This window comes from Nipponia nippon, unplaced genomic scaffold, assembly GCF_047370975.1.
Source record: "Nipponia nippon isolate SJK-2023a ecotype South Korea unplaced genomic scaffold, ASM4737097v1 scaffold_34, whole genome shotgun sequence".
NCBI classification, from domain to species: Eukaryota; Metazoa; Chordata; class Aves; order Pelecaniformes; family Threskiornithidae; genus Nipponia; species Nipponia nippon.
This window is the reverse complement of record NW_028262352.1, coordinates 2,423,987-2,450,006: the sequence shown is the minus strand read 5'-3', so window position 1 is coordinate 2,450,006 and position 26,020 is coordinate 2,423,987. Positions and strand designations below refer to the sequence as shown.

Sequence of the window (26,020 nt, the reverse complement as noted above, 5' to 3'; positions counted from 1 at the left end):
GCTATATGTTGTATATTGTAAGACTTCTGCAATATTTAATATGTATCATGCAGATATAAAAGAAAAAATGTACAAAATCTACTTGCATTGTATATTATTATTATGCAATTGCAATGAAGCATTTTATACAAAAATGCATACTGAAAATCTTGCCCTAAAAGATTATTAATTTCTACTGGGTTCCCAATTTTTTGAATATGGACAGAAATTGGGATTATATTTTTGCACTGCAGTTGTGTTGACCATTGACAAGAAAGTGCATTGAGTTTGTGCTGCAACATTATGAATGGAAAGAGCCAAACAGTTAAAACCAGAAAACCAAGGTTCGTGTTTAAAAATGTGCATTTTATGCATTCATTGATGTAACTAAGCATATCGATTTCTCAGTTGTGGAAGCAAATGGTAATTTAGTTGTGGCAATTAAACACGGACTCCGCATATGAGTTTAGGCGAAGACAAGTGAAGACACTTTATTTTTACAATCTATCCCTTTTATAATATGCTCTAGTGTTCATGAGCAAGCAAAACCCATTTCATTGGCTACTGTCTTGTGTCCACGCGTCTCTTCAGCATTACTTATTGGTTCTTCAAGCTGGTGCACACAAATTCCTCTTTCAGGGATGTATCCAATCTCATCCTTATTTTTCTGCCTCTAAGTTTCACAAACTTGTTTGTAACAAGCCTCAAGGCCACAGCTGCATTCCTGTGAACCTGTTTGTAACAAGCCTCAAGGGCACAGCTGCATCTCGTCAAAGTAAAACACTATCTCATTTATTCCCACATTTAGTAATTTGCTAATGTAAAAAAGCTTATTAAATGTGTTATTGAAATAATTGTACATTGAGTTTTGAGTTCATATATTGGGATTTTGAAGCACCACATCCTTTGGCCTAACCTTGCTGTTACTGAAATCATTGGGAACCTTAAGCTATAGTTCACATGTTTTTGAATTTTCCCTTCCACTGCCCCCCCAGTTGACAGTGCATTTTTCCCCCCATACCAGTGTATCTCTTGGAAACATTTATTATAAATGGTAAAAGCACATGTTGGCTACAGTTGAAAGCCTTGTAAATTTCAAATAAATATATGCTGCTGAGTCTACTAAACCGTAACATGCATGACAATGCAAAAACTATTCAGTTGATCAAAGCAAAAACTATTAAATTATATTAATTATATTATATTAGCTTTTTTTTATATACAGGTACAATATGTATGTGAAATCATTTTTATCTGCTATCTGTCAAGAATAATTTAACATCTCCTTTTGCTTAAAAAATAGCCAGCTGGTTTGTTCACAATTTTATTGCAACTTTAAAACATATTAAATATGAAAGACATACCTCTTTGGGCATTATGACCTTCTAGACTTTATTTCTTTACATGATCCTTAAATGTTTTCTAATCGAACTGTAGTTGGCACCATTCACAATAGCTTTCTTCTGTTATGTTGTCATGGAAACAGATGCATCTCGAGTACTTCCAGAGTTTGGAGAAGTTGAAATGTCTTCTCTGCCAGAAGGTACTACCCTTGAGGACATAAAATCATTGCAAAGTCTTTATCGAGAGCACTGTGAGGTAAGAGAAAAGAGGCATTTCACATAAATCATCATTCTTTGAAAATTCATGTCTTCTAGTGAGAATCAGTACAACAGGATGACTGACACAAAACACATTACAGCCAACCTACTTGTATCTGATGTGCTCCTCAAATATTTTGCTTATTCCATCGGAAAGGACGTTTGCAAAAAGACTTCTCTGGAATTTCTCTCTTTACAGGGAAAGAAAATAACATGTAATAGAATACCAATACTGGAATGTAATCATGTGTAGGTTTTGAGAATTTTAGATAAACTGAATTTTAGGTAATATATATACAGAGTTTTGTTTTTGTTTATAGGAGTTGAAATCAGATTAAATTGTTATTTCTAATGTTTATGTTAAAAACAAACTTACTTTTTTCTTCAAGTTTTAAAGAAGCAGGTTGTTTAGGAACTTAAGGCCACATTTCATATTGAATAATGTGTTTTAAAATTATTGTTGAAGGTGCTTTAAAACATGTAATGAAGTAACAAAATTCATGAAATAGCAGGTTTCCTTTGTGTTTGTAATAGTGTTAAAAGTTCTGTTCAGGTGAATTCACCTGATATATGTGCTTAGGTTCTTTTCTGGAGGCTTCCTTGTATTTGCATTTGGCCTGATCTCAGTCTCTGTCCACACTAGTAGGGACAGTTGGAAAATTTGTTGCTAAAAAGTTATTAAAACGGATATATGTTTATTTATAAACATACATTTTACTATTTTTTTCTGCAAAAAGACCAGGGGGAGCTATACCCCTGGGAGGAGTTGGGGCAAGGGGGAGATGAGGTAGAAGACTATCTGCACTTGTTTTATATTTTTTTAGGCAATAGTGGATGTTGTTGTGAATCTTCAGTTTAGCCTGATAGAAAAATTGTGGCAAACTTTCTGGCGCTATTCTCCCTCTGCTCCAGCTGACGACACAGCTATTATTGAACTGAGGTCAGTAAATGTCTCTTTTTGTTTACTTTTCACCATCATAATATAACAGCAGGAGTCAAATCAAAGAACGTCTTAGTTTTACATATAGGCTAAGAACCTTTTCTGATATCAGTAGTTTTTCAGGTTCAATTCGTGTTGTCTGCTATTTGACATATACGCTGTTGGTATATGTCAAACTGCAGCCTTAAAATGATTGTATACATCTTCTATTTTTTCCTTTGTTTGGATAAATAAAGTCAAAACATCTTTTCACAATATACTGTCCAGTTCGTTTAAATTGCAAGGACCATTTTTATCATACTTATGCATAATTTATGGGCTGGAGCATAACTTTGGATGCCATTTTTCCCCAGTTTCATATTAAGAAGTTAAAGAGTTTCAATTGGATGTAACAGAGACATTTATAAAGTTTTTCAATTTCAATGTCCATTGTACTTTTCTTATCTGTATGTAAATGCATTTTCATTTGTTACATTTATTCACACCAGCAATTTGAGTGAAATAGAAAGTCGACTTCCAAAAGGAAAACTGATAACTCTGTGCAAAAATGAGTCTATTCTGAAATGGATGGGTAATTGTGACCATGTGATGTACCAGGCTTTGGTGGAGATTCTCATTCCTGATGTCCTTAGACCTATTCCTAGTAAGTTAAACACAGATAACATCTCGTATGACTGTGGTTTGGTTTGGTTTGGTTTGGTTTGGTTTGGTTTGGTTTGGTTTGGTTTGGTTTGATGTGGTGATTTTTTTGTGCCTCACGTGAAACTTTTGGGAATGATTTGGAAGGATGTAAACGTAGTGTGTGTCATCTTTCCTTAATTCTGTTGAGTAGGAAGGTGTACTGGAGTTGATGTAAGCATTGTATTTAAAGAAAAGGAGAGTGGATATTTCACTGCATTTAGGAAAGTCTCTAGAAGTTTTAAGAATATATTTCCCTATGGAATATGCTTTTGTCACTGCAAATTCTAAGTTTTTCTTAATTTTAAGATAAAATTGGGTTCCTTTCAATGCTGGCTCTAGTCTACCTGACACCTGTGAATGCACTATGGCCCTGAGCCTGAGTCCATTAATGTCAGACAGTCTTTCCACTGACTTCAGTAGTCTTTAGCTTAAGTTTTATATATAAAAGTTCTAGCTGTTAAAAAAGCAAAATGTATACGTTTTGTCATTTCATTTTTCAATAATTAAACATTTATGTATTATCAGTGGCTGCTAAAATCTTATCAGTTTTGATACCTATTAAACCAACATAACATTGTCAAACATTTTAAGTCTTGTTTATTATTCCAGTCTACTATACTTTCTGTTCTGTTTCCAGTATGAAGGACTCATCAATCAATTACAGTATTATGGCCAACTGACCATTATCAGGAATAGAGCTTTCTTTTCAAAGAAAGATGATTTTATAGTATCCATCATTGCTCAAGCATGGTATTTTTTAAAGGCTGCTTTTGGTAGTAAATGATTTTAAATTGGTTTACAGGAAGGTTAAATTCCTTCCTAAAACATTTATTGCATGTTTTGTATGTCGTGTTAAATATTAAAAAGAAATTAAAATTACATATACATAAAATATAATATAGAATACTAAAAGAAATTTTAAAAGAAATATTAGGAACCAATAGGGAAACACCTGTGAAATGCCTCAAAGGAATTAGGCTGTGTTCCTCTAAAAAGGTGACAAGGTCGATAGGCCCACTAAAGTGCCTCTATAGCAATGCACGCAGCATGGGTAACAAACAGGAAAAGACGGAAGCCACTGTGCACCTGGAAAGCTATGATTTAATCGCTGTCACTGAAACTTGGTGGGACGAATCGCACGACTGGAGTGCTGCAGTCGATGGCTATAAACTGTTCAGAAAGCACACGCAAGGAAGGAAGGGTGGGGGTGGGGGGTTGCCCTCTATCTAAAAAAATGGATGGACTGCACAGAGCTGTCTTTGAAAAACAGCAATGAACGGGTTGAGAGCTTATGGGTAAAAATAAGGGGAAAGCCAACAAAGGAAACCTCGTGGTTGGTGTTTACTACAGGCCACCTGATCAAGGGGAGGATGTCGATGAAGCGTTCTTACTCCAGCTACAGGAAGCATTGCGCTCACAGGCTCTGATCCTCCTGGGGGACTTCAGTCACCCTGACACTGGCAATCTCTCTTCCCACATCTCTCAAGCCCCTGAACCTCGAGGCAGGGACTGGGGGAAAGAAGTTCCTCCCATCATAGGAGAAGATCAGGTTCAAGACCACCTGAGGAACCTGAACATACATAAGTCCATGGGACCCAATGACATGCATGCCAGGGTCCTGAGGGAATTGGCTGATGATGTTGCCAAGCCATTCTCCATGATATTTGAAAAGTCATGGCAGTCAGGAGAATTCCCCGGTGACTGGAAAAAGGGAAACATTGCACCCATTTTGAAAAAGGATAAAAAGGAGGACCCTGGGAACTACCAGCCAGTCAGCCTCACCTCCGTGCTTGGTAAGATCCTCCTGGAAGATATGTCGAGGCATACAGATGACAGGGAAACAGCAAACATGGCTTCACCAAGGGCAAGTCTTGCCTGACCAACCTAGTGGCCTTCTACGATGGAGCGACTACATCAGTGGACAAGGGAAGCGCTACGGATGTCAACTACCTGGACTTCTGTAAGGCCTTTGGCACAGTCCCCCCCCAACATTCTTACCTCTAAATTGGAGAGATAGGGGTTTGATGGATGGACTGTTAGATGGATAAGGAACTGGTTGGATGGCCACGTCCGAAGAGTTACAGTCAATGGCTCAGTGTCCAAGTGGATACCAGTGACGAGTGGTGTCCCTCAGGGGTCCGTACTGGGACCAATACTGTTTAATATCTTTATCAACGACACAGACAGTGGGATTGAGTGCACCCTCAGCAAGTTTGCAGATGACACCAAGCTGAGTGATGCAGTTGATTCCCTAGAGGGAAGGGATGCCATCCAGAGGGACCTGGAGAAGCTAGAGAAGTGGGCCCATGTGAATCTCATGAAGTTCAACAAGGCCAAGTGCAAGGTCCTGCACCTGGGTCAGGGCAACCCCTGGTATCAGTACAGGCTGGGGATGAAGGGATTGAGAGCAGCCCTGCGGAGAAGGACTTGGGGATATACTGGTGGACAGAAAACTGGACATGAGCCGACAATGTGCGCTCACAGCCCAGAAAGCCAACTGTATCCTGGGCTGCATCAAAAGAAGCGTGACCAGCAGGTGGTTCTCCCCTCTATTCCGCTCTCGTGAGACCCCACCTGGAGTACTGCACGCAGCTCTGGGGCATCCAGTTCTGTTGGAGCGGGTCCAGAGGAGGGTCACAAGAATGATCACAGGGCTGGAACATCTCTCCTATGAGGAAAGGCTGTGAGAGTTGGGGTTGTTCAGCCTGGAGAAGAGAAGGCTCCAGGGAGACCTTATTGCGGCCTTTCAATATATAAAGGGGGCAGAGAGAGACTTTTTTCTGGGGCCTGTAGTGACAGGACAAGGGGCAACAGTTTTAAACTGAAAGAGGGTAGATTTAGATTTAGATTTAGGGCTCAGGAGCATATCTGAAATGCTTGTACACCAACGCACGCAGTATGAGAAACAAACAGGATGAACTGGAAGTGTTGGTTAGTTCCCAGAGCCATGATATCATTGGTATTAGTGAGACTTGGTGGAATGAGTCCCACGATTGGAGTGCTGGGATGGAGGGCTACAGGCTGTTCAGGAGGGATAGGCAGGGCAGGCGAGGTGGAGGTGTCGCACTATATGTAAGGGAGAGGTTTGATTGTACAGCCCTTACAGTTAGCGGTGATGTGGTGGAGAGCCTCTGGGTGAGGATTAGGGGGATGGAAAACAAAGGAGATGTTGTAGTGGGTGTCTACTACCAATCACCCAGCCAGGATGATAGCACTGATGAGTTATTCTATAGGCAATTAGGAGAAATCTCTGGATCGGTAGCCCTTGTCCTTATGGGAGATTCCAACTTCCCAGGCATCAACTGGGAATATCATACTGCTGTGACGAGCAGGTCTTGGAAATTCTTGAAGTTTGTGGGAGATAACCTCTTGTCACAAGTACTCTGTGAGCCAACTAGGAAAGATGCCCCCCTAGGCTTGTTGTTTGTGAATAGAGAAGGACTCGTGGGAGATGTGATGGCAGGTGGCTGTCTTGGCCACAGTGATCACGAAATGGTTGAGCTTAAAATTTTCAGTGTAATGAGAAAAAAGGACAGCAGAGTTGCTACCCTGAATTTCAAGAGAGCAAACTTTAAGCTATTCGGGGAGCTACTTAGCAGAGTCCCCTGGGAATCTGCTTTTGAGGGCTTAGGAGTCCACGAGTGCTGGTCAGTTTTTAAGAACCACCTTTTAGAAGCACAGGAGCAGGCAATTCCAGTGTGTCGAAAGTCAAGCAAGCGGGGCAGAAGACCAACTTGGCTGAACAGGCAACTCCTTGAGGAGCTCAAGAGGAAAAAGAAATTGTATGATCTCTGGAAGCAAGGACAGGCTTCGCAGGAAGATTCCAGAGCCATGGTTCGTATACGCAGGGAGAAGGCACGAAAGGCCAAAGCTCAGTTAGAGTTGAAACTGGCCAGTGTTGTGTCAGACAACAAGAAAGGCTTTTTACGTACCCTAATAGCAAGAGGAGGTCTAAGGAAAACGTTGGACCGATACTTGTTGAAGATGGTCACCGGACTAATAGGGATGAAGAAAAAGCAGAGGCATTCAGTGCTTTTTTTGCCTCAGTCTTTAATAATACTGATAGACCTTGGGCTGCCCGGTCCCCTGAGTCGGAGGACCACGAGTGCGGGAACGGTGACTTTCCATTTGCGGACACTGAAATTGTAAGGGACCAGCTGTATCAGCTGAATGTTCACAAGTCCATGGGGCCTGATGGGATTCATCCCAGAGTACTGAAGGAGCTGGAGGATGTTACGGCAGGACCCCTCTCGATCACCAACCAAAGGTCTTGGTTCCCTGCTGACTGGAAGCTAGCCAATGTTATTCCACTTTACAAGAAGGGTGTGAGGGAAGACCCAGGAAACTACAGACCTGTTAGTCTAACCTCAGTACCTGGAAAAATTATGGAGAAGGTCATACTGGGTACTACTGAAAGGCATTTAAAGAATAATGCAATCATCAGGCACAGTCAACATGGGTTCACAAAGGGAAAGTCCTGTCTAACTAATTCAATATCCTTCCATGATAAGGTCACCCGCCTAGTGGATGAAGGGAAGGCGGTGGATGTAGTCTTTCTGGATTTTAGTAAGGCTTTTGATACTGTCCCTCAACAGCATCCTTCTGGACAAGTTGTCCAACTGTGAGATGAGCAGGTTCATGGTGCGCTGGGTGAAGAACTGCCTGAACGGCAGGGCTCAAAGGGTTATAGTGAATGGGGCTACATCTGGCCGGCAACCGGTCACCAGTGGTGTTCCTCAGGGTTCAATTCTAGGGCCAGTTCGGTTCAATATTTTTATCAATGATCTGGATGCAGGAGTTGAATGCACCATTAGCAAGTTTGCTGACAATACCAAATTGGGAGGTGCTCTTGACTCTCTTGAGGGACAAGGGGCCTTGCAGAGGGATCTAGATAGATTGGAGCATTGGGCAATCATCAGTGGCATGAAATTTAACAAGTCCAAATGCCGGATTCTGCACCTGTGACAGAGTAACACCGGGTAAAAGTATAAATTGGGAGAGGAGTGGCTGGAGAGCAGCCCTGCAGAAAGGGATCTGGGGGTGCTGGTTGACAGCAGGCTCAATATGGGTCAGCAGTGTGCCCTGGCAGCCAAGAGGGCAAACCGCATCCCGGGGTGCATTAGGAGCAACCTGATCTAGTGAAAGGCGTCTCTGCTCATTGCAGGGGGGGTTGGACCTTTAAAGGTCCCTTCCAACCCAAACCATATGATGATTCTATGATGATGATCCAGAGAGCTATGGCCCCCTCCAACTACTGATGCTAGGACCCTCACTCACTCCCGTAGCTGACACCACAGGCCCCAGGGTGCCTACACCCCCCAGTCTGACTCCAGTAGCTGGGCACCAAATTTCAATCACACACACACAGGTCTTGCCAGCAGCTGGCACCTGTTCCTTGCAGCACACATACACAGGGGACGGAGAGCGAGATTAAGCAGAGCGATAGTTACAAAATGATTTTAAAAGAAAATATAAGAAAATAGGACAGACTGCAGTGATCAGGCGCAGGGCTCAGCCAGACAAGCGTGCTGACTGGCCCTGTTTTACCCGTGACTGGCCTGTTTTATCCCCCTTTCTGTCTATCCCCCCTCTTTGTTTCTCCCTGCTTCCCTGTCCCCCTGCAAGTCCCTTCATCAGTTTGTATAGTTCTATCAATTCCCGCATCCGTCCCAGTTTGGTGCCTGGGATCCCCCCTGGTTTAACATCTTATCACTTGCAAAGTTCAGGTTGATCTTCCTGGAAGTGGTGCCCGTAGTTTCAATTCCGTCCTAAAACATCTACTGCATGGTTTGTATGTTGTGTTAAATATTAAAAAGAAATTTCCTATTTACAATCCAGTATAATCCTTGTAAATACTAAGTTTTATATCCTTTCTGTGGACCAAACAATAATCACATTATAAAATTGGATTAATATTTTAAGACATAGAGCCTCAGCTATCCTTGTAGCGAGCAAAGCTATTTTTGATACTGTAAATGACACCTTCTGCCATGGTGACTTCAAGTGTAATCACAGAACCATATAATAGTTGAGTAGTTGAGGTTGGAAGGGATCTCTGGAGATTGTCTAGTCCAAACCCCCTCCCAACCCCCGCTCAAAGCAGGATCAACCAGAGCAAGTTGCTCAGGACATTGTCCAGTCAGGTTTTGAATATCTCCAAGGATGGAGACTCCACAACCTCTCTGGGCAACCTGGTTCAGTGTTTGACTACCCTCATAGCAAAAAAGATTTTTCTTAAGTTTAAATGGAATTCCCTATGTTTCAGTTTGTGCCCATTCCCTCTTGTCCTGTCACTGGGCACCACTGAGAAGAGTTTCGCTCCATCTTCAATACACCCTCCCATCAGGTATTTAGACACATTGATAAGATCCCTCCTGAGCCTTCTCTTTTCCAGGCTAAACAATCCCAGCTCTCTCAGCATCTCCTCCTATGGGAGATGCTCCGATCCCTTCATCACTGCAGCGGTTCTTCGCTGAACTTGCTACAGTATGTCCATGTCTGTCTTGTACCGGGGAGCCCAGAACTGGACACAGGACTCCAGGTGTGGCCTCACCAGTGCTGAGTAGAGAGAAAGGATCACCTCCCTCGACCTCCTGTCAACACTGTTCCTAATGCAGCTCAGGATACCGTTGGCCTCCTTTGCTGCAAGGGCACATTACTGGCTCATGTTCAGCTTGTTGTCCACCAGGACCCCCATGTCCTTCTCTGCAAAGCTGCTTTCCAGCCAGTCAGCCCCTAGCCTGTACTGGTGCATCGTGTTATTCCTCCCCAGGGGCAGGACTTGGCATTTCCCTTTGTTGGACTGCATGAGGTTCCTGCCTGCCCACTTCTCCAGACTGTCGAGGTCCCTCTGAATAGCACAACAGCCATCTGGTCTATCAACCATTCCTCCCAATTCTGTATCATCTGCAAACTTGCTGAGGGTGCACTCTGTCACATCATCCAGGTCATTAATGAAGTTGTTAAACAGTATTGGCCCAAGGATCAACCCCGAGGGACACCACTAGAGGCTGGCCTCCAGCTAGACTTTATGCTTCTGATCACAACCGTCTGGGCCTGGCAGTTCAGCCAGTTTTCAGTCCACCTCACTGTCCACTTATCGAACCTGTACTTTGTCAGCTTGTCTATGAGGATGTTATGGGAGACAGTGTCAAAAGCCTTGCTAAAGTCAAGATAAACAGCATCCACTGCTCTCCCCTCATCCACCAAGCTAGTTGACTCATTGTAGAAGGTTTATCATATTGGTCAGGCATGATTTCCCATTCTTAAATTCATGCTGATTCCTACCAAGCACCTTCTTTGGGAATGGCTTCCAGGATTATTTTCTCCATCATCTTCCCAGGGATCGAGGTGAGGCTGACCAGCCTGTAGTTCCCCAGAACCTCCTTCTTGCCCTTCTTGAAGACTGGAGTGTCATTTGCTTTCTTCCAGTCCTCAGGAACTTCCCCTGATCACCATGACCGTTCAAAGATAATTGAGAGTGGCCTTGCAATGACATCAGCCAGCTCCCTCAGCACTCATGGGTGCACCCCATCAGGTCCCATGGACTTGTGCATCTCCAATTTGTTTAAATGTTTCCCTACCTGGGTCCTCCTCTATTAAGGAGAATTCTTCCTTGCTGCAGACTTCCCCTCTGGTCTCAGAGGCCTGGGATTCCTGAAGGCAATCCTTACCCGTAAAGACTCAGGTGTAGAAGGCGTTCAGTACCTCGGCCTTTCCCATGTCCTTTGTCATCAGGTTCCCTGCCCCATTCAGCAGCAGGCCCACATTTTCTCTGGTCTTCATTTTGCTGCTATGTACCTGTAGAAACCCTTAACGTTGCCCTTCACATCCCTTGCCAGTTTCAATTCCAGGTGGGCTTTGGTTTTCCTAACCCCATCTCTGCACACTTGGACAGTGTCTCTGCATTCCTCCTGGGTCCCTTTTCCAGCTCCTGTATGCTTCCTTTTCATGTTTGAGTTTAGTCGGGAGCTCCTTGTTCGTCCATGCAGACCTGTCACCTTTGCTTGATTTCCTGCTCATTGGGATGGACCATTCTTGAGCTTGGAGGAGGTGATCCTTGAATATCAAACAGGTCTCCTAGACCCCCTCTGCTCTCCAGGACTGTCTCCCATGGGATTCTTCCAAACAGGTCCCTGCACAGGCCAAAGTCTGCTCTCCTGAAGTTTGGAGTTGTGATCCTGCCATTTGCCTTGTTCCTTCCTCTCAGGATTCTCAACTCCACCATCTCATGGTCAATGCAGCCCAGGCCGCCCCCAACCTTCATACCGCCAACCAGTTTGTAAGAATTGTGTCCAGCAGAGTGTCTCCCCTTCAGCCCTGTTTTGCTGATTACAAGCTCTCTCATTTCCATAACACCCTGCACCCTTTGCTTGCCAACCCATTCCACCACTCCCTCGCTCGTCATCTCCCTCCCCTGTCATTTCTAGTTTAAAGTTCTCCTCACCAGGTTGGCCAGACTGTTGGTAAAGATGATTTTGCCCCACTTGGTCAGGTGGATCCCATCTCTCTCTAGCAGTCTTCAGTCCTTAAAGAAGGGTCCCCATGGTCATAAAATACAAATACCAATTGTCATCGTCAGCTGGGCAACCAACTGTTGACCCACAGGATCCTTCCATTCCTCCTCAAGCCCTTGCTTCTCACTGGAAAGATCAAGGAGAACACTACCTGGGCCCCCATGCCCTTGACCGTTGCCTCTAGATGCATGTAGTCACACCTGATATGCTCCAGGTCTCCTCTGGCAGTATTGTTGGTGCCCATGTGAAGATTCACAAGGGGTAATAGTCCGAGGGTCGGACAAACCTTGGTAGTATCTCCACAGCATCCCGGATCCAAGCCCCAGCAAGCAGTAAACCTCCCAACGCAGCAGGTCAGGTCGGCCCCCGTCCCCTACAGCACTATTATCACTTGCCACTTCCTTCTGGTGTTGCTGCGTGGCTCAGGCTTCAGATGCTTCATTGGACCCAGGCCCTCATCTGCTGCAAGGATACTGAATCTGTTCTTTAGTTGGAGATATGCAGGTGGAGCAGGAGCCTTCTTCCTGTTGCCAGAAGTCACAAGCTTCCAGCCTTCACCGTTTCCTAACCCAATAAGCACAGACCACCTGATCCTCCTTCAATACAGCTGAGGGTTCAGGCTGCAGGGTCTTGAAAAAGATCCGATTGATCTCTTTCTCACCATCTCTGATACTGCGCAGTCTGCTGACCTTTTCCTGCACCTCCTTGGCAACACAGATCCTGTACCACTGCACACTTTCTGCAGGCAAGGAAACTGCCTCCCTCTGCTCCAGCCTCAGCGAGAGACCCCAGGCACTCGCTGTACTCTGAGAGCTGCATCCTCCCTCGGGAGTTCGGTCTGGATTGAGGCCTCTGACATTATAGAGATAGTTGCTCCGATGGCTGGAGGTGGTGCCCTGTGACACATTAACACCATCGCTCAGGACACGGATGCTGTTCTCTGCAAAGTTTCCGGCCCCCTTCTGAGCAAAGTGCTGCATCTGTTAGCTATGCTGTAAGAAGCAACTCGGGAAAATATTTGCAAGTACTGCTTTGTAGAAATACCCCATCGTGGGCAGGCTACTTTTTTTCTGGATAATCTGAAAGGTACCAACAGCAGCTGGTCAAAAAAATGGGAAAATGTGTTTAATTTAGTAAGGATGTAAACTGATAATTCTATTTTTATGAGTTTCATCTTTTTTTCTTTTCCTGATTTTTCAGTATTGGGGGTGGGGGGGTGGGGTGATAATCCCCAAAACCTACTCTGTCTTCCTAATAAATATTCCTAATAAATATTACTTGTTTATTATTATTATTACTTATTAAAACTTCCTAATAAATATTACCGTAAAAGAAATTAACAGTGAGGAAAAACTTTTGAAAAACAAGCTCTAAGTAAAATTTGGTCAGTTGAAATTTTTGTGAAAACTTTTTAGTGCCCATGAAATGAATGAAAAACTACTGTGTAGGAAAAAGCCAAATTTCTTTGTTTAAAAAGAAGTCAAACACTCTATACTTGAGTTGAGAGTAAAGTTGATTATTATCTAATGATTCTAGCAAAAGACCAGAGCCACTGTGTATTACTGGCAATAGATCCTGTCCCCCGAGAACGCCCTTTTTATCTCTTCACAAGTGACAGGATGGACAGTAACAAACTTGTTTGGGAGTTCCTATTCCAGGCTGAGAAGTTACGTTCAACATATTTTTCACATTGTATTTCTCAATTTCAGCAATTACAAGTACCGGAAAGACTGCAAAACATTGTTATTTGTGAGATTTGTGTAGGAGAGAGATTTCAGATGAGAACCCAAGCTTTTTGAATGCTTATCCAAAAATAAATGGTTTAATGTGTGTTTAGTAACGCTTTACAAACTATCAGAATGAACTTAGGCCATTTATTTTGCACCAGATGATTGTTCTTAAGATTCTCTGGAAGAGGTTTTTGGCAATTTTGATGATAGCCAGATCAACTTAAAGAATGTTTGGAGCATGTAGGTGCTTAGGCTTTTGGTAATGGCTGGGTATGTTAACCACTATTTACAGGACAGAGGACAACAAAATTTTTTAATTTAATGTATCATTTTCAGAGCTCATTAGAAATTTGTGATCACTCTATACATCACTGTCCTCTAATAATATAGTGTTTAGCTAGAAAGAGGGAATATTATTGCTTTAGAATTTAGAATTACTCTTTCTTCATAGCTAAAGACTTTTTTTTTTAAAATCAGGATGACACTGAGCTGCTTCTTTCCACACTTATTTTTTAAAACAGATCATCCTGTAATACGGTGGGGTGAAAAAGATCTTATGTTAGGTGTTTTACATAGCATTTGTCCAGAAAAAAATTATATTTTCCTTAAATAACTAAATATCATTGACACATTATTTACAGTATTCCTTCTACTTTGACTTTTTCTTATTCTGCGGGTAATAAATTAACATGAGTGAATACTTAGTTAATTAGTAAGTGCATACAAAAAATGTTTATGTAGAAGCATAAGTGGGTTAGATGATTGACAGTGCAAAAGAGCGTTTGTTCTTTGCCTGGAAACCTCAAAAAAGAAAAAAAAAACAAAACAAAAACAAAAAAGCCTGTTCCATAGAGCTAATACAGAAGTTTTATAAATCCAAATTAAATTTCAGATGAGCATCCACATTTGGGGGCAGTTACATAAACTAGTTATCACTACAAATTTGAAGAGAAGGATGCTGTGAAAAATAAAATATTTCTTTCTTTTTAAGCAAATTGGCTAACTTTGCTAGCAGAAGTTCTTAATTACAGGATTCATCGATTACTCAAGTTGAAAAAGGGCATTTCTCATATTAGGTCACTTCCATTAATCATTAATTCTTACTCTACCAAACATGGTGTTTTGCCTCATAAACAAAATCTAGTCTTTACTTGGACTGTTTCCTCTTAGATGTAGTGAAAAAAAAAAAAAAAATCACTTAAAGATAATAAGATTTCCCTTTTCTAGTTTTTTCTTCTTCATTACCGTAGCAGCATTCATTCTCCACCACCAAGATTTCACAGCAGTAAGAGAAATCCTACCTTCTGTTAGTTAAACACATTCTTATATATTGCTTATTGATACTGTCTTTGAACACTGCGCATTGCATTTTGTTCTTCAGAACTAAAATAAACAGCATGTTGGCAATGGTTCAGGGTACTTCGAGCTTACTCGAGGAAACTGCAGTATTGCAATAATTGCCATTTCCTACAGGGTTTTGCTCTTTAAAAGCAAAAGCACTTAGGCAAAAATTGAAGGCGGAAAATTCACGATGGAAGTTTTCAGGAGATGATAGGAAACAATTGTTGCAATTACTGATGTACCTGTAGGAATGCCAAAAAGAATTTTCACTGCTGATCATAAGTTTCCTGAAAGGGAAACTAAATAGTTGTTACATAAAATACAATCAAAGAATAATTCAGGTTGGAAGGGACCTCAGGAGGTCTCTAGTCCAACCTCCTGCTCAAAGCATGGTCAATGCTGAATTCAGACCAGCTTGCTCAGAGCTTTACCCAATCAGGCCTTAAAAACATCTAAGGACAGAAACTACACAAACGTCTCTGGGCGGCCAGTTGCATTGCTTAACTGTCCCTCCTGGGTTGCTTGTGCCCTGCTTTGTTGGCCCTCTAGCAGATATTGGGGTTGTTCAAGTCTCTCATGAGAACCAGAGCCTGTGAACATGAGGCTTATTCCAGTTGCCTGAAGAAGACCTGTATTGGCTTTACATGGCAAGGTTTTGGTAGAGGTGGGGGGTGCAGGGATGGCTTCTATGAGAAGACACCAGAAGCTGTCCCCATGTCAGACAGAGACAGTTTCAGCCAGCTCCAAGATGGACCGGCCGCTGGCCAAAGTCTGAGCCAATCAGAGACATTGGTAGTGCCTCTGTGATAACATATTTAAGGAAGGGTAAAAACTGCTGCGTAACAGCAGCTGGGAGAGAGGAGTGAGAATATGTGAGAGAAGCAACTCTGCAGACACCAAGGTCAGTGAAGAAGGAGGGGAGGAGGTGCTCCAAGCGCTGGAGCAGAGATTCCCCTGCAGCCCATGGTGAAGACTGTGGTGAAGCACATTGTCACCCTGCAGCCCATGGAGGACCCCACGCGAGAGCAGGTGGGTGTGCCTTGCGGGAAGCTGCAGCCCACGCTGGAGCAGGCTCGTGGCAGGAACGGTGGCCCCGTGGAGAGGAGCTCATGCTGGAGCAGGTTTTCTGGCAGGACTTGTGACCCAGTGGGGAGACCCACACTGGAGCAGTCCGTTCTTGTAGGACTGCACCCCATGGAAAGGACCCATGCTGGAGCAGGCTCGTGGCAGAACAGTGGCCCCGTGGAGAGGAGCTCATGCTGGAGCAGGTTTTCTGGCAGGACTTGTGACCCAGTGGGGAGACCCACACTGGAGCAGTCCGTTCTTGTAGGACTGCACCCCGTGGAAAGGACCCATGCTGGAGCAGTTCATGAAGAACTGCAGCCTGTGGGAAGGACCCACGTTGGAGAAGTTTGTGAAGGACTGTCTCCCGTGGGAGGGACCCCACGCTGGAGCAGGGGAAGAGCGTGAGGAGGAAGGAGAGGCAGAGACAAAGCGTTATGAACTGACCGCAACCCCCATTCCCCGTCCCCCTGCACTGCTCAGGGGGAAGAGAGAGAAGAGTCGGGAGTGAAGTTGAGCCTGGGAAGAAGGGAGGGGTGGGGGGAAGGTGTTTTTAGATTTGTTCCTATTCCTCATTACCCTACTCCATTTAATTGGCAATAAATTAAATTAATTTCCCCCAAGCCGAGTCTGTGTTGCCTGTGACGGTAATTGCTGAATGATCTCCCTGTCCTTATCTCGACCCACGAGCTTTTCATCGCATTTTTCTCCCCCGTTCTGTTGAGAAGGGGGAGTGATAGAGTGGCCAGCCAAGGTCAACACACCACAAGACTTCATCTACTTCTTCCTGATCAGGCAGTCTGTATCAGATACCCACAACATCACCCACGTAGGTATGTCGTCTAACCCAGCCCCTTAAGCTCTCAACTGGCTTATCACCCATCCCTAGGCAAAGCTCCATGCATTCCAGCTCCTCTTTCATATAGAGCATCTTCTTAGCTTGTTTTCCCTAAAGATTCTGTATCCATCCATTGCAGCACTCCAGTTGTATGAGCCATCCCACAATATCTCTGTGATCTCTGAGATCGTAGCCCTGGAAATGCTCACAGATGTCTAATTCCTCCTATTTTTCCCCATGTTGCATGTATAAGTGTGCAGGCACTTCAGAGAGGCACCCAGTTGTACCAATTTCCCCAAAAGGGCATGAAAGCTTTCCCATAATGCTGATCTCCTGACACTTCCTTAGTTATGTGCATATGCTTGAAGTGGTCTACTTTCAACCCCGTTTTGTTGATTATGAGGTCCCTCCTGTTTACCTCACATCCTTTGCTTGCCCATCCAGTCTATGACTTCCTCACTTGACTGTTGGTCATCCCTTCCCCATCATTCCTAGTGTAAAGCTCTCCTTACCAGGTTGGCCAGCTTGTGGGCAAAGCTGTTTATGCCCCACTTGGTCATGTGGATCCTGTCTCTCCCTAGCAGTCCTCCATCTTCAAAGAGAATCCCATGGTCATAGTGGCACAAAGTCTAGTTGGAGGCCAGTAAATAGCCACGTACCCCAAGGGTCAATACTGGGTCCAATACTGTTCAACGTCTTCGTTAGCGATCTGGATGATGAGGCAGAGAGTACCCTCAGACAGTTGGCTGATGACACAAAACTGGGAGGAGTAGCTGATACATCACAGGGTTGTGCTGCCATCCAGAGGGACCTCGGCAAGATGGAGAAATGGGCTGACAGGAACCTCATGCAGTTCAACGAGGAGGAGTGCCAAGTCCTGCCCTTGGGCAGGAACAACCCCGTGCATCAGTACATGCCGGGGGGGCCAGCCAGCTGGAAAGAAGCTTTGCAGAAAAGGACCTGTGGGTCCTGGTGGACACCAAGTTGAACATGAGCCAGCAGTGTGCCCTTGCCGCAAAGAGGGCTAATGGTATCCTGGGCTGCATTAGGCAAAGTATTGCCAGTAGGTCCAGGTAGGTGATCCTTCCCCTTTATTCAGCACCAGTACTGTGCACCTAGAGTCCTGTGTCCAGTTCTGGGCTCCCCAGTACAAGTGAGACATGGACATACTGGAGAGAGTCCAATGAAGGGCCGTGAAGATGATTAAGGGAGTGGAGCATCTCTCCTATGAAGAAAGGCTGACAGAGCTGGGACTGTTTGGCCTAGAGAACAGAAGGCTCGGAGGGGATCTCATCAATGTATTTAAATACCTGGAGGGAAGGTGCATGGAAGATGGAGCCAGGCTCTTCTCAGTGGTGCCTAGTGACAGGACAAGAGGCAATGGGCACAAACGGAAACACAGGAGGTTCCGTCTGAACAGCAGGAAACACTTTTTTACTGTGACAGTGACTGAGCACTGGAGCAGGTTGCCCAGGGAGGTTGTGGAGTCTCCCTCCTTGGAGATATTTAAAAGCCGTCTGGACACGGTCCTGGGCAACATGCTCTAGGTGGTCCTGCTTGAGCAGGGGGGTTGGACCAGATGACCTCCAGAGTTCCCTTCCAACCTCAGCCATTCCGTGATTCCGTAAAAAATGAAAACCTTGCTGCCAACACCAGCCACACACCCAACTGTTGACCTGCAGGATCCATCCCCTCATCCTCAAGCTCTTTCCCCTCACCAGTAAGATGAACATCACCGAGGCCCCCCATGTCCTTGACCATTGCCCCAAAAGTCATATAGCCACACTGGACACTTTCCAGGTAGGTCTCCCTTGGCACTATCATTGGTGCCCACATGGAAGAGCAGCAGAGATTAATAGCCTGAGGGCCAGAGAAGCCTTAGCAGGTTTTCAACGGTGTCCCACATCCAAGCCCCCAGCAAGCAAACCTCCCTAAGCAATTGGTCAGTTCAGCACATGGGAGTCTCCATCCCCCCTCAGCAGTGAGTTATTCACTACTGCATGACTCAGGTTCCACCAGCATAGATGCTTTGTTTGACATCATGGCTCCACCCATCATGGGAGTCTCCACTTCCCAACCCAATAAGCACAAACTGCTCCTACTCCTCCTTCAGTACAGTTGGGGGTTCAAGCTCTTGAAGCTACAGGATTTCAGAGGAGAAATGGTTGATCTCCTTCTCATCATCTCCGATGCTGTGCAGTCTGTTGACCTCCTCCCATAGCTCCTTTACTTGGCAACACAGATCCTCAACAAGTGCGCACCACCTGCAGACTATCTTCTGCTGCCCCAGCATCAGCAAAACCCCAGGCACATCCTACAGCCTGAGACCTACAGACTGTATCCTCCTTTTGGAGCTCCATCTAGGCCAAGGCCCCTGACATTCCAGGGACAGTTGCTCTAATAGCTGCTGGGGACCATGTCCTGTAACAGGTCCCCACCATTGTTGAGAATACAGACACTGTCCTGAGTAGCTACTAGGTCCCACTCACTACAAACTGCTGACTCTGTTCATTGTGCTCTAGGCTGGCACTTATATAGGCTACTCCCTAGTATTTGCTGAAAGGGTGCTTGACTGTCCCTAATCACGAGTCAGCTGGAACAAAAGCTCAATGCCCTCTTTCATCAAGAACAGCTGACAGAGCCTGTTAGAACTGCTAGAGCTTGCTAGAAATCACAGTCTCCTGTAGCTAGGAAGATGCAGTTAAGGAGCACTTAAGCCTTTTAGATGTATACAAGCCCATGGGACCAGGTGGGATGCATCCAAGGGTGCTGAAGGAGCTGACTGATGTCATTGCAAGGCAGCTCTCTACCATCCTCAAAAGGTCACAGCAACTGGATGAAGTTCATGATGACTGGAAAAAGTCACATCACACCCATCTTCAAGGACAAAAAGGAGGATACCAGGAACTACAGGCCAGTCAGCCTCACCTCAGTCCCTAGAAAGGTTATGGAACAAATCCTCCTGGAAGCTATTTGTAAATACATGAAGGACAAGAAGGTGATTGGGAGCAGTCAACAGGGATTTACCAAGGGCAAATCATGCCTGACCAAACTCATTGCTTTCTATGACGAGGTGACTGGCACTGTGGACAAGGGGAGGCAGTGGATGTTGTATACTTTGACTGAAGAAAGGCCTTTGACACAGTCTCCCATAATCTCCTTATCACCAAATTGTTGAGATATGGGCTGGATAAGTGAATGATAAGGTGGGTGGAAAGTCACCTAGAGTGCTGGGCTCAAGGAGTTGTGATCTGTGGTGCAAAGTCCAGCTGTGGGCCAGTAACTAGTGGGGTCTCTCAGGGATCAGTACTGGGACCAATGCTGTTTAAGGTCTTCATTAGTGACCTGGATGATGGGACAGAAGGCACTCAGCAAGTTTACAGATGACACCAGACGGGGGGGGTGGGGGGTGGGGGTGGCGCTCAATATGCTAGAGGTCAGAGGGACCTGGAAAGGCCAGAGAAATGGACTGATGGGATCCTCATGAAGTTTAACATGGATAAATGCCAAGTCTTGCATCTGGGATGGAATAACTCCATGCAACAATATAGACTGGGGGGCTGACTGTCTACAAAGCAACTTTGCAGAGAAGAACCTGGGGGTCCTGGTGGAAAGCAAGGTGAACATGAACCAGCAGCATTTTGGCTCTGTTAGATTTGTGTGTCTACCACTGTACTTTCTTCTTTCCATCCACTGGTCCTTGCAGCAAAGAAGGACAAATGCATCCTGGGCTGTATTACCAAGAGTGTAGCCAGCAGGTTGGGGGAAGTGATCCTTACCCTCTGTTTAGCACAGGTGAGACTGTATCTGGAGTCCTGTGTCCAGTTTTGGGCTCCCTGGTACAAGAGAGACATGGACATACTGGAGCGAGTCCAGCAGAGGACCACCAAAGATGGTCAGGAGGCTGGAGAACATGACATATGAGGAGAGGCTGAGAGAACTAGGCCTGTTCAGCTTGGAGAAGAGAAGGTTCAGGGGATACCTTTTTGCTCTCTACAACTACTTGATGGGAGGATACAGAGAAGATAGAGCCAGACGCTTCTCAGAGGTGCACAGCAATAAGACAGGAGGCAATGAATGCAAGTTGTAATATGGGAAGTTCTGATTAGATATTAGGAAAATACTTTTTTCCATGAGGGTGGTCAAATACAGGAACAGGTTGCCCAGAAAGGGCGTGGAACCTCTGTCCTTGGAGGTGTACATGACTCGATAGGACAAGTCCCTGAGCAACCTGATCTAATTAGACCTGCTCTGAGCAGAGGGTTGGACTAGATCACCTCTGGAGGTCCCTTACAACCTAATTTTTTCTATGGTAAATTATCAACCATACTAAAATATAGTTTACTGGTGGATGAAATAGCACTACAAGTTACGTTGTGTTGGCCAGCTCCTCCTTCCATCTCCTTTTAAGGTACTATCTACAAATGAAATCGTTAGCAGTTATATCAGGAAAATCATATAGGCATAATCTCCTGTATGGAGACAACTTTTCTGGGCTGTTTATCCAGTCAGTGTTTTTATTTTTGTTTTGTTTTTTAAAGTTCTTTTTCCCAGACAACCATGCACCTAGAGTCCTGTGTCCTGCTATTAGGTCCCCTCTAAACTTTCTCTTTTCCAGGCTGAACAAATCTAGTTCCCTCAGCCTCTCCTCATAAGGTATGTGCTCCAGCCCCCTGACCATGCCAGTGGCCCACTACTGAACTTGCTCCGCTTTATCAACACCCTTCTTTTATTGGGAGGGATCTGAACCTAGACTGGATAAGTCTCTGAGCCAATGTTGTGGTTTAACCCCAGCTGGCAACTAAGCACCACACAGTCGCACCACAAAGGGATGGGGTAGAGAATCGGAAGAGTAAAAGTGAGAAAACTCATGGGTTGAGATAAAGACAGATTAATGGGTGAAGCAAAAGCCGCACATGCAAGCAAACCAAAACAAGGCATTCATTCACTGCTTCCCATCATCAGGCAGGTGTTCAGCCATCTCCAGGAAAGCAGGGCTCCATCACACTTAACAGTTACTTGGGAAGACAAAACACTAACTCCCAATGTCATAGAATCATAGAATTATTAAGGTTGGAAAAGACCCTTAAGATCATCGAGTCCAACTGTCAACCTAGCACTGCCAAGTCCACCACTAAACCATGTCCTCAAGCACCACGTCTACCCTTCTTTTAAATACCTCCAGGGATGGAGACTCAACCACTTCCCTGGGCAGCCTGTTCCAATGCCTGACTACCCTTTCGGTGAAGAAGTTTTTCCTAATATCCAACCTAAACCTCCCCTGGCGCAGCTTGAGGCCATTTCCTCTCATCCCATCGCTTGTTACTTGGGAGAAGAGACCGACCCCCACCTCACTACAACCTCCTTTCAGGTAGTTGTAGAGAGCAATAAGGTCTCCCCTCAGCCTCCTCTTCTCCAAACTAAACAACCCCAGCTCCCTCAGCTGCTCCTCGTAAGACTTGTTCTCTAGACCCTTCACCAACTTCTTTGCCCTCCTTTGGACATGCTCCAGCACCTCGATGTCCTTCTTGTAGTGAGGGGCCCAAAACTGAACACAGTTCCTCCCCCTTCCTCTTTCTTCCCCCAGCTTTACATGCTGAGCATGCTCTGTCATGGGCTTATTCACGGCCACAGACGCTTCGGGGGTGTCCTGCTCCTGCGTGGAGTCATCCATGGGTCACAGTCCCTTCAACTCGAGTTCATAATGGAGTTCTAGCCTGTCCAGTACAGCAGCACAGAAACAGAAGCAATGCCCTGGCCATCTGCCAGCCCAGGCACATGGCCATTGCTTTTTTAAAAATGTTCCCAGGCACAGCAGAGTAAGATGATAAGCAGTTCAGCAGTAGAGCAAGCAGCAAAAGCAAAAAGCAGCCACTAACAAGCACTAGACTCTAATATGCAGTGAGGCAAGCAAGCCCCATGGCAAGCACAGAAGCCTGACGATTAATAGCTAAACAGCAATAAGAGCTATAAATTCAGTCTAGCACATGCCAATCAAATCTGTCGCTATCTTGGACCCTTCGAGCCCCATGTTGGGTGCCAAAAAGGACTGTCGTGGTTTAACCCCAGCCAGCAACTAAGCACCACACAGCCGCTCGCTCACTCCCCCCCGGTGGGATGGGGGAGAGAATCGGAAGAGTAAAAGTGAGAAAACTCATGGGTTGAGATAAAGACAGATTAATAGGTAAAGCAAAAGCCGCGTGCACAAGCAAAGCAAAACAAGGAATTCATTCACTACTTCCCATCGGCAGGCAAGTTTTTAGGGCCTTCTCGAGGAAAGCAGGGCTCCATCACACATAACAGTTACTTGGGAAGACAAAACACTGTAACTCTGAATGTCCTCCCCCTTCCTCTTTCTTCCCCCAGCTTTACATGCTGAGCATAACGTCATATGGTATGGAATATCCCTTTGGCCAATTGGGGTCAGCTGTCCTGGCTGTGTCCCCTCCCAACTTCTTGTGCACCCCCAGCCTACTCACTGGTGGGGTGGTGTGAGAAACAGAAAAGGCCTTGACACTGTGTAAGCACTGCTCAGCAATAGCTAAAGCATTGGTGTGTTATCAACACTGTTTTGATCACAAATCCAAAACATAGCCCCATACTAGCTACTATGAAGAAAATTAACTCTACCCCAGCCAAAACCAGCACAGCCAATAAATGCAGCAGATCTCAGTGTGGAATATTTAAATACTGAGAATGCAAAAGGTTTCAAGAGAGGCACCTTGCCATCTTTTTCATATTTTTTTTTCTTTAATGTTTAGGTGCCTTGACCCAAGCCATTCGCAATTTTGCAAAAAGCCTTGAAGGTTGGCTTTCCAGTGCCATGAACAATATTCCACAGAGAATGATACAAACCAAGGTAAAAAAAAGTTTACTGCAGTTTTCTTCACTTTATGCAACTGTACACTAGATATTTAAGATCTAGAAGTAGCAGCATTTTAACTTTTATGCTAAATCTCATATTTAGGTTGAACTTCAAACATGAAACATGGGCTTAGAAATATCTTTGTTTTGCCAAAAAATTTAATAGGAAAAACTGTATTTGTTCCATTATATGTGAATTGCGATATCTGAGGGCTCATAAATTAATACAGCAATTTTAAAATTAAAGTAGATGAAACAGAAGACCTGTTGATAAGTACAATGTGTTAAGATAAATGGATTTCTTCATAGGTTGCCGCTGTAAGTGCCTTTGCCCAGACTTTGAGAAGATACACATCTCTTAATCACCTGGCTCAGGCAGCTCGGGCTGTGCTTCAGAACACTTCTCAGATCAACCAAATGCTTAGTGATCTCAACCGTGTTGATTTTGCCAATGTACAGGTAAACTGTGGCTTTAAAAACCAGACTTTTAAAAAATTGTTATTTCCCCCAAAATTTTTTATTTTTATTGTTAGTTCTTATTATTCCATCAAGAAAGCAAAGTGGGAACATTTTGCTGATTTTTATATATGCAGTGATTCAGTTGAAACTTTCCAGCTTACACTTTGGCCGTAAGGAAAATAAAACCTTAGAACTATTATCTATTTCCATTTTCTCTGAAGGCTTCTTATCTTTCAGACCGTGCATGATGCCAATTTTTATTTAATGCAGATGAAAATGTAGAGTACATGTGTTCTTATAATGAACAGCATGAACAATGCCTGAAGATGAAGTCTTGGATAGTAGCATAGCTTCTGAGCTTCCATAAAAAAATATTGATCATACAGCACTATTTATAATACAGATTGTTTCATTACATATATTTTTATTTCAAAAACAATATCATTAGTATACTTTCTTTAATTGTTTGTGTTTACATTTCCAACCTTTCCTAAGTAACTGGTTAGAACTAGTTTTCAGTTATCTGTAAAACATCAATTTATTATTTTTCATTAGGTTTAGAAAGAGGTTTCCCTTTTGTCTCTTTCTTCTCCTTAGAAGAAACAACATTTTTTTTCTCCTGTTGCTCAACTAACTGACATGGTCCATTACATTTGTCTTCTTTCATGAACAAACATTTTAACACATTTTATCTTAACAAAAGTTCAGAAGTTCACTAGCAACAGTTAAATTCTTTTTGCTTGTTGCAAAGACCTTTGAATAAATAAAATTTAACACAGATATAGTTATACTGCATAATGGTGTGTAAACTACCTAAGATTTAGTATGTGACCAAATATATGGTATATTAAATATTGTTCTGTGGTAAGATATAGGGTCTATGAATGTTGAGATGTTAACTTGGCATGTGATAGCTAGAGTTTAAGAATATGGCCTATATTAAATGGATATTGATTTTCTCTAAGTTCCATTTAATAGTGTCCTATTGGTCTTATTTAAACTTAAAAATGTAATATAATCACATTCCATGACAATACTGTGAATTGCTCATTATTGTACATGGACTGTGTTTGTCCAGTTGTGTGCTATTTATATTACTCATTAAGCAATGTCCAATATATTGCAGACTATGTATAAACACAACCACCCTTTTTTGCCTATAAAACAAAGCTTTTTTTAAGTGAGGTGATTAAAAATGTAACAGAAATTGTATTTGGTCTTAACTCCTTCAAAGCAATAGGAACCATGGTACTTTGGTTTCTTGGTTCCTCTTTATTTCTTACTCTCTCAACTTCCATTTGACTGCCCTTTCCACTCCTTGTTCCTGTAGTCCCAAGCCTGACAATTCCTGAAATTTTTACTTGAAAAATTATGAATGAGGGAAGCTGAAAATTCTTTCATGAAAATTAATATGGAACATTGCAATGTATTTGTGTTTTTTCCATTGTATTTTTGTGTGTGTGTGCTTTATTTGATGCCCATTTTTATATTTTGGGTTCCTTACTCTCATTTTCTTCCAACAAAATTGAAAGAGACATGAAAATAAAAATACTCATTAGTTTGCCTAATAAGTGTATTTCATCCTTTTCATTTAATTTTTCAATCTTTAAGAATAATTTACATTTTGTGTTTTGCTTTCATGTTTGCCATGTGTTGTAACAGGAACAGGCTTCCTGGGTGTGTCAGTGTGATGACAATATGGTTCAAAGACTAGAAACAGATTTCAAGATGACTCTTCAGCAGCAGAGCACTCTGGAACAGTGGGCTGCCTGGCTTGATAATGTAATGATGCAAGCATTGAAACCATATGAGGGAAGACCCAGCTTTCCTAAAGCAGCACGGCAATTTCTTTTAAAATGGTCTTTCTACAGGTAGTTCTCAATAGTCTTCTAAATTATTTCAGCTATTTTATTGTTTGCTGAACTGTATACTGTAATAATGTTGACAAAATTAATATCAGATAATAGTTCCCAAGAAATAAAGAGCCCCCCCCCCCAAAAAAAAAAAAA

The 26,020-nt window shown here is 43.7% G+C and overlaps 1 protein-coding gene across 6 annotated transcripts in view; it reads left to right on the top strand.

Annotated features, from left to right (window-relative positions):
* LOC104022190 (transcription factor RFX3-like) overlaps positions 1-26,020 on the top strand; it is a 150,457-nt gene that overhangs the window by 112,416 nt on the left and 12,021 nt on the right. For 3 of the 6 annotated variants that reach the window (XM_087770933.1, XM_087770931.1, XM_087770934.1), the window contains 6 exons: positions 1,466-1,578; positions 2,405-2,520; positions 3,009-3,163; positions 23,450-23,547; positions 23,862-24,011; positions 25,674-25,882. In XM_087770933.1, the coding sequence (XP_087627059.1) occupies positions 1,466-1,578; positions 2,405-2,520; positions 3,009-3,163; positions 23,450-23,547; positions 23,862-24,011; positions 25,674-25,882 (841 nt within the window). Of the gene's footprint in view, positions 1-1,465; positions 1,579-2,404; positions 2,521-3,008; positions 3,164-23,449; positions 23,548-23,861; positions 24,012-25,673; positions 25,886-26,020 lie in introns of all 6 variants that reach the window. The other 3 variants (XM_087770932.1, XM_087770929.1, XM_087770930.1) reach the window with 1 other exon arrangement.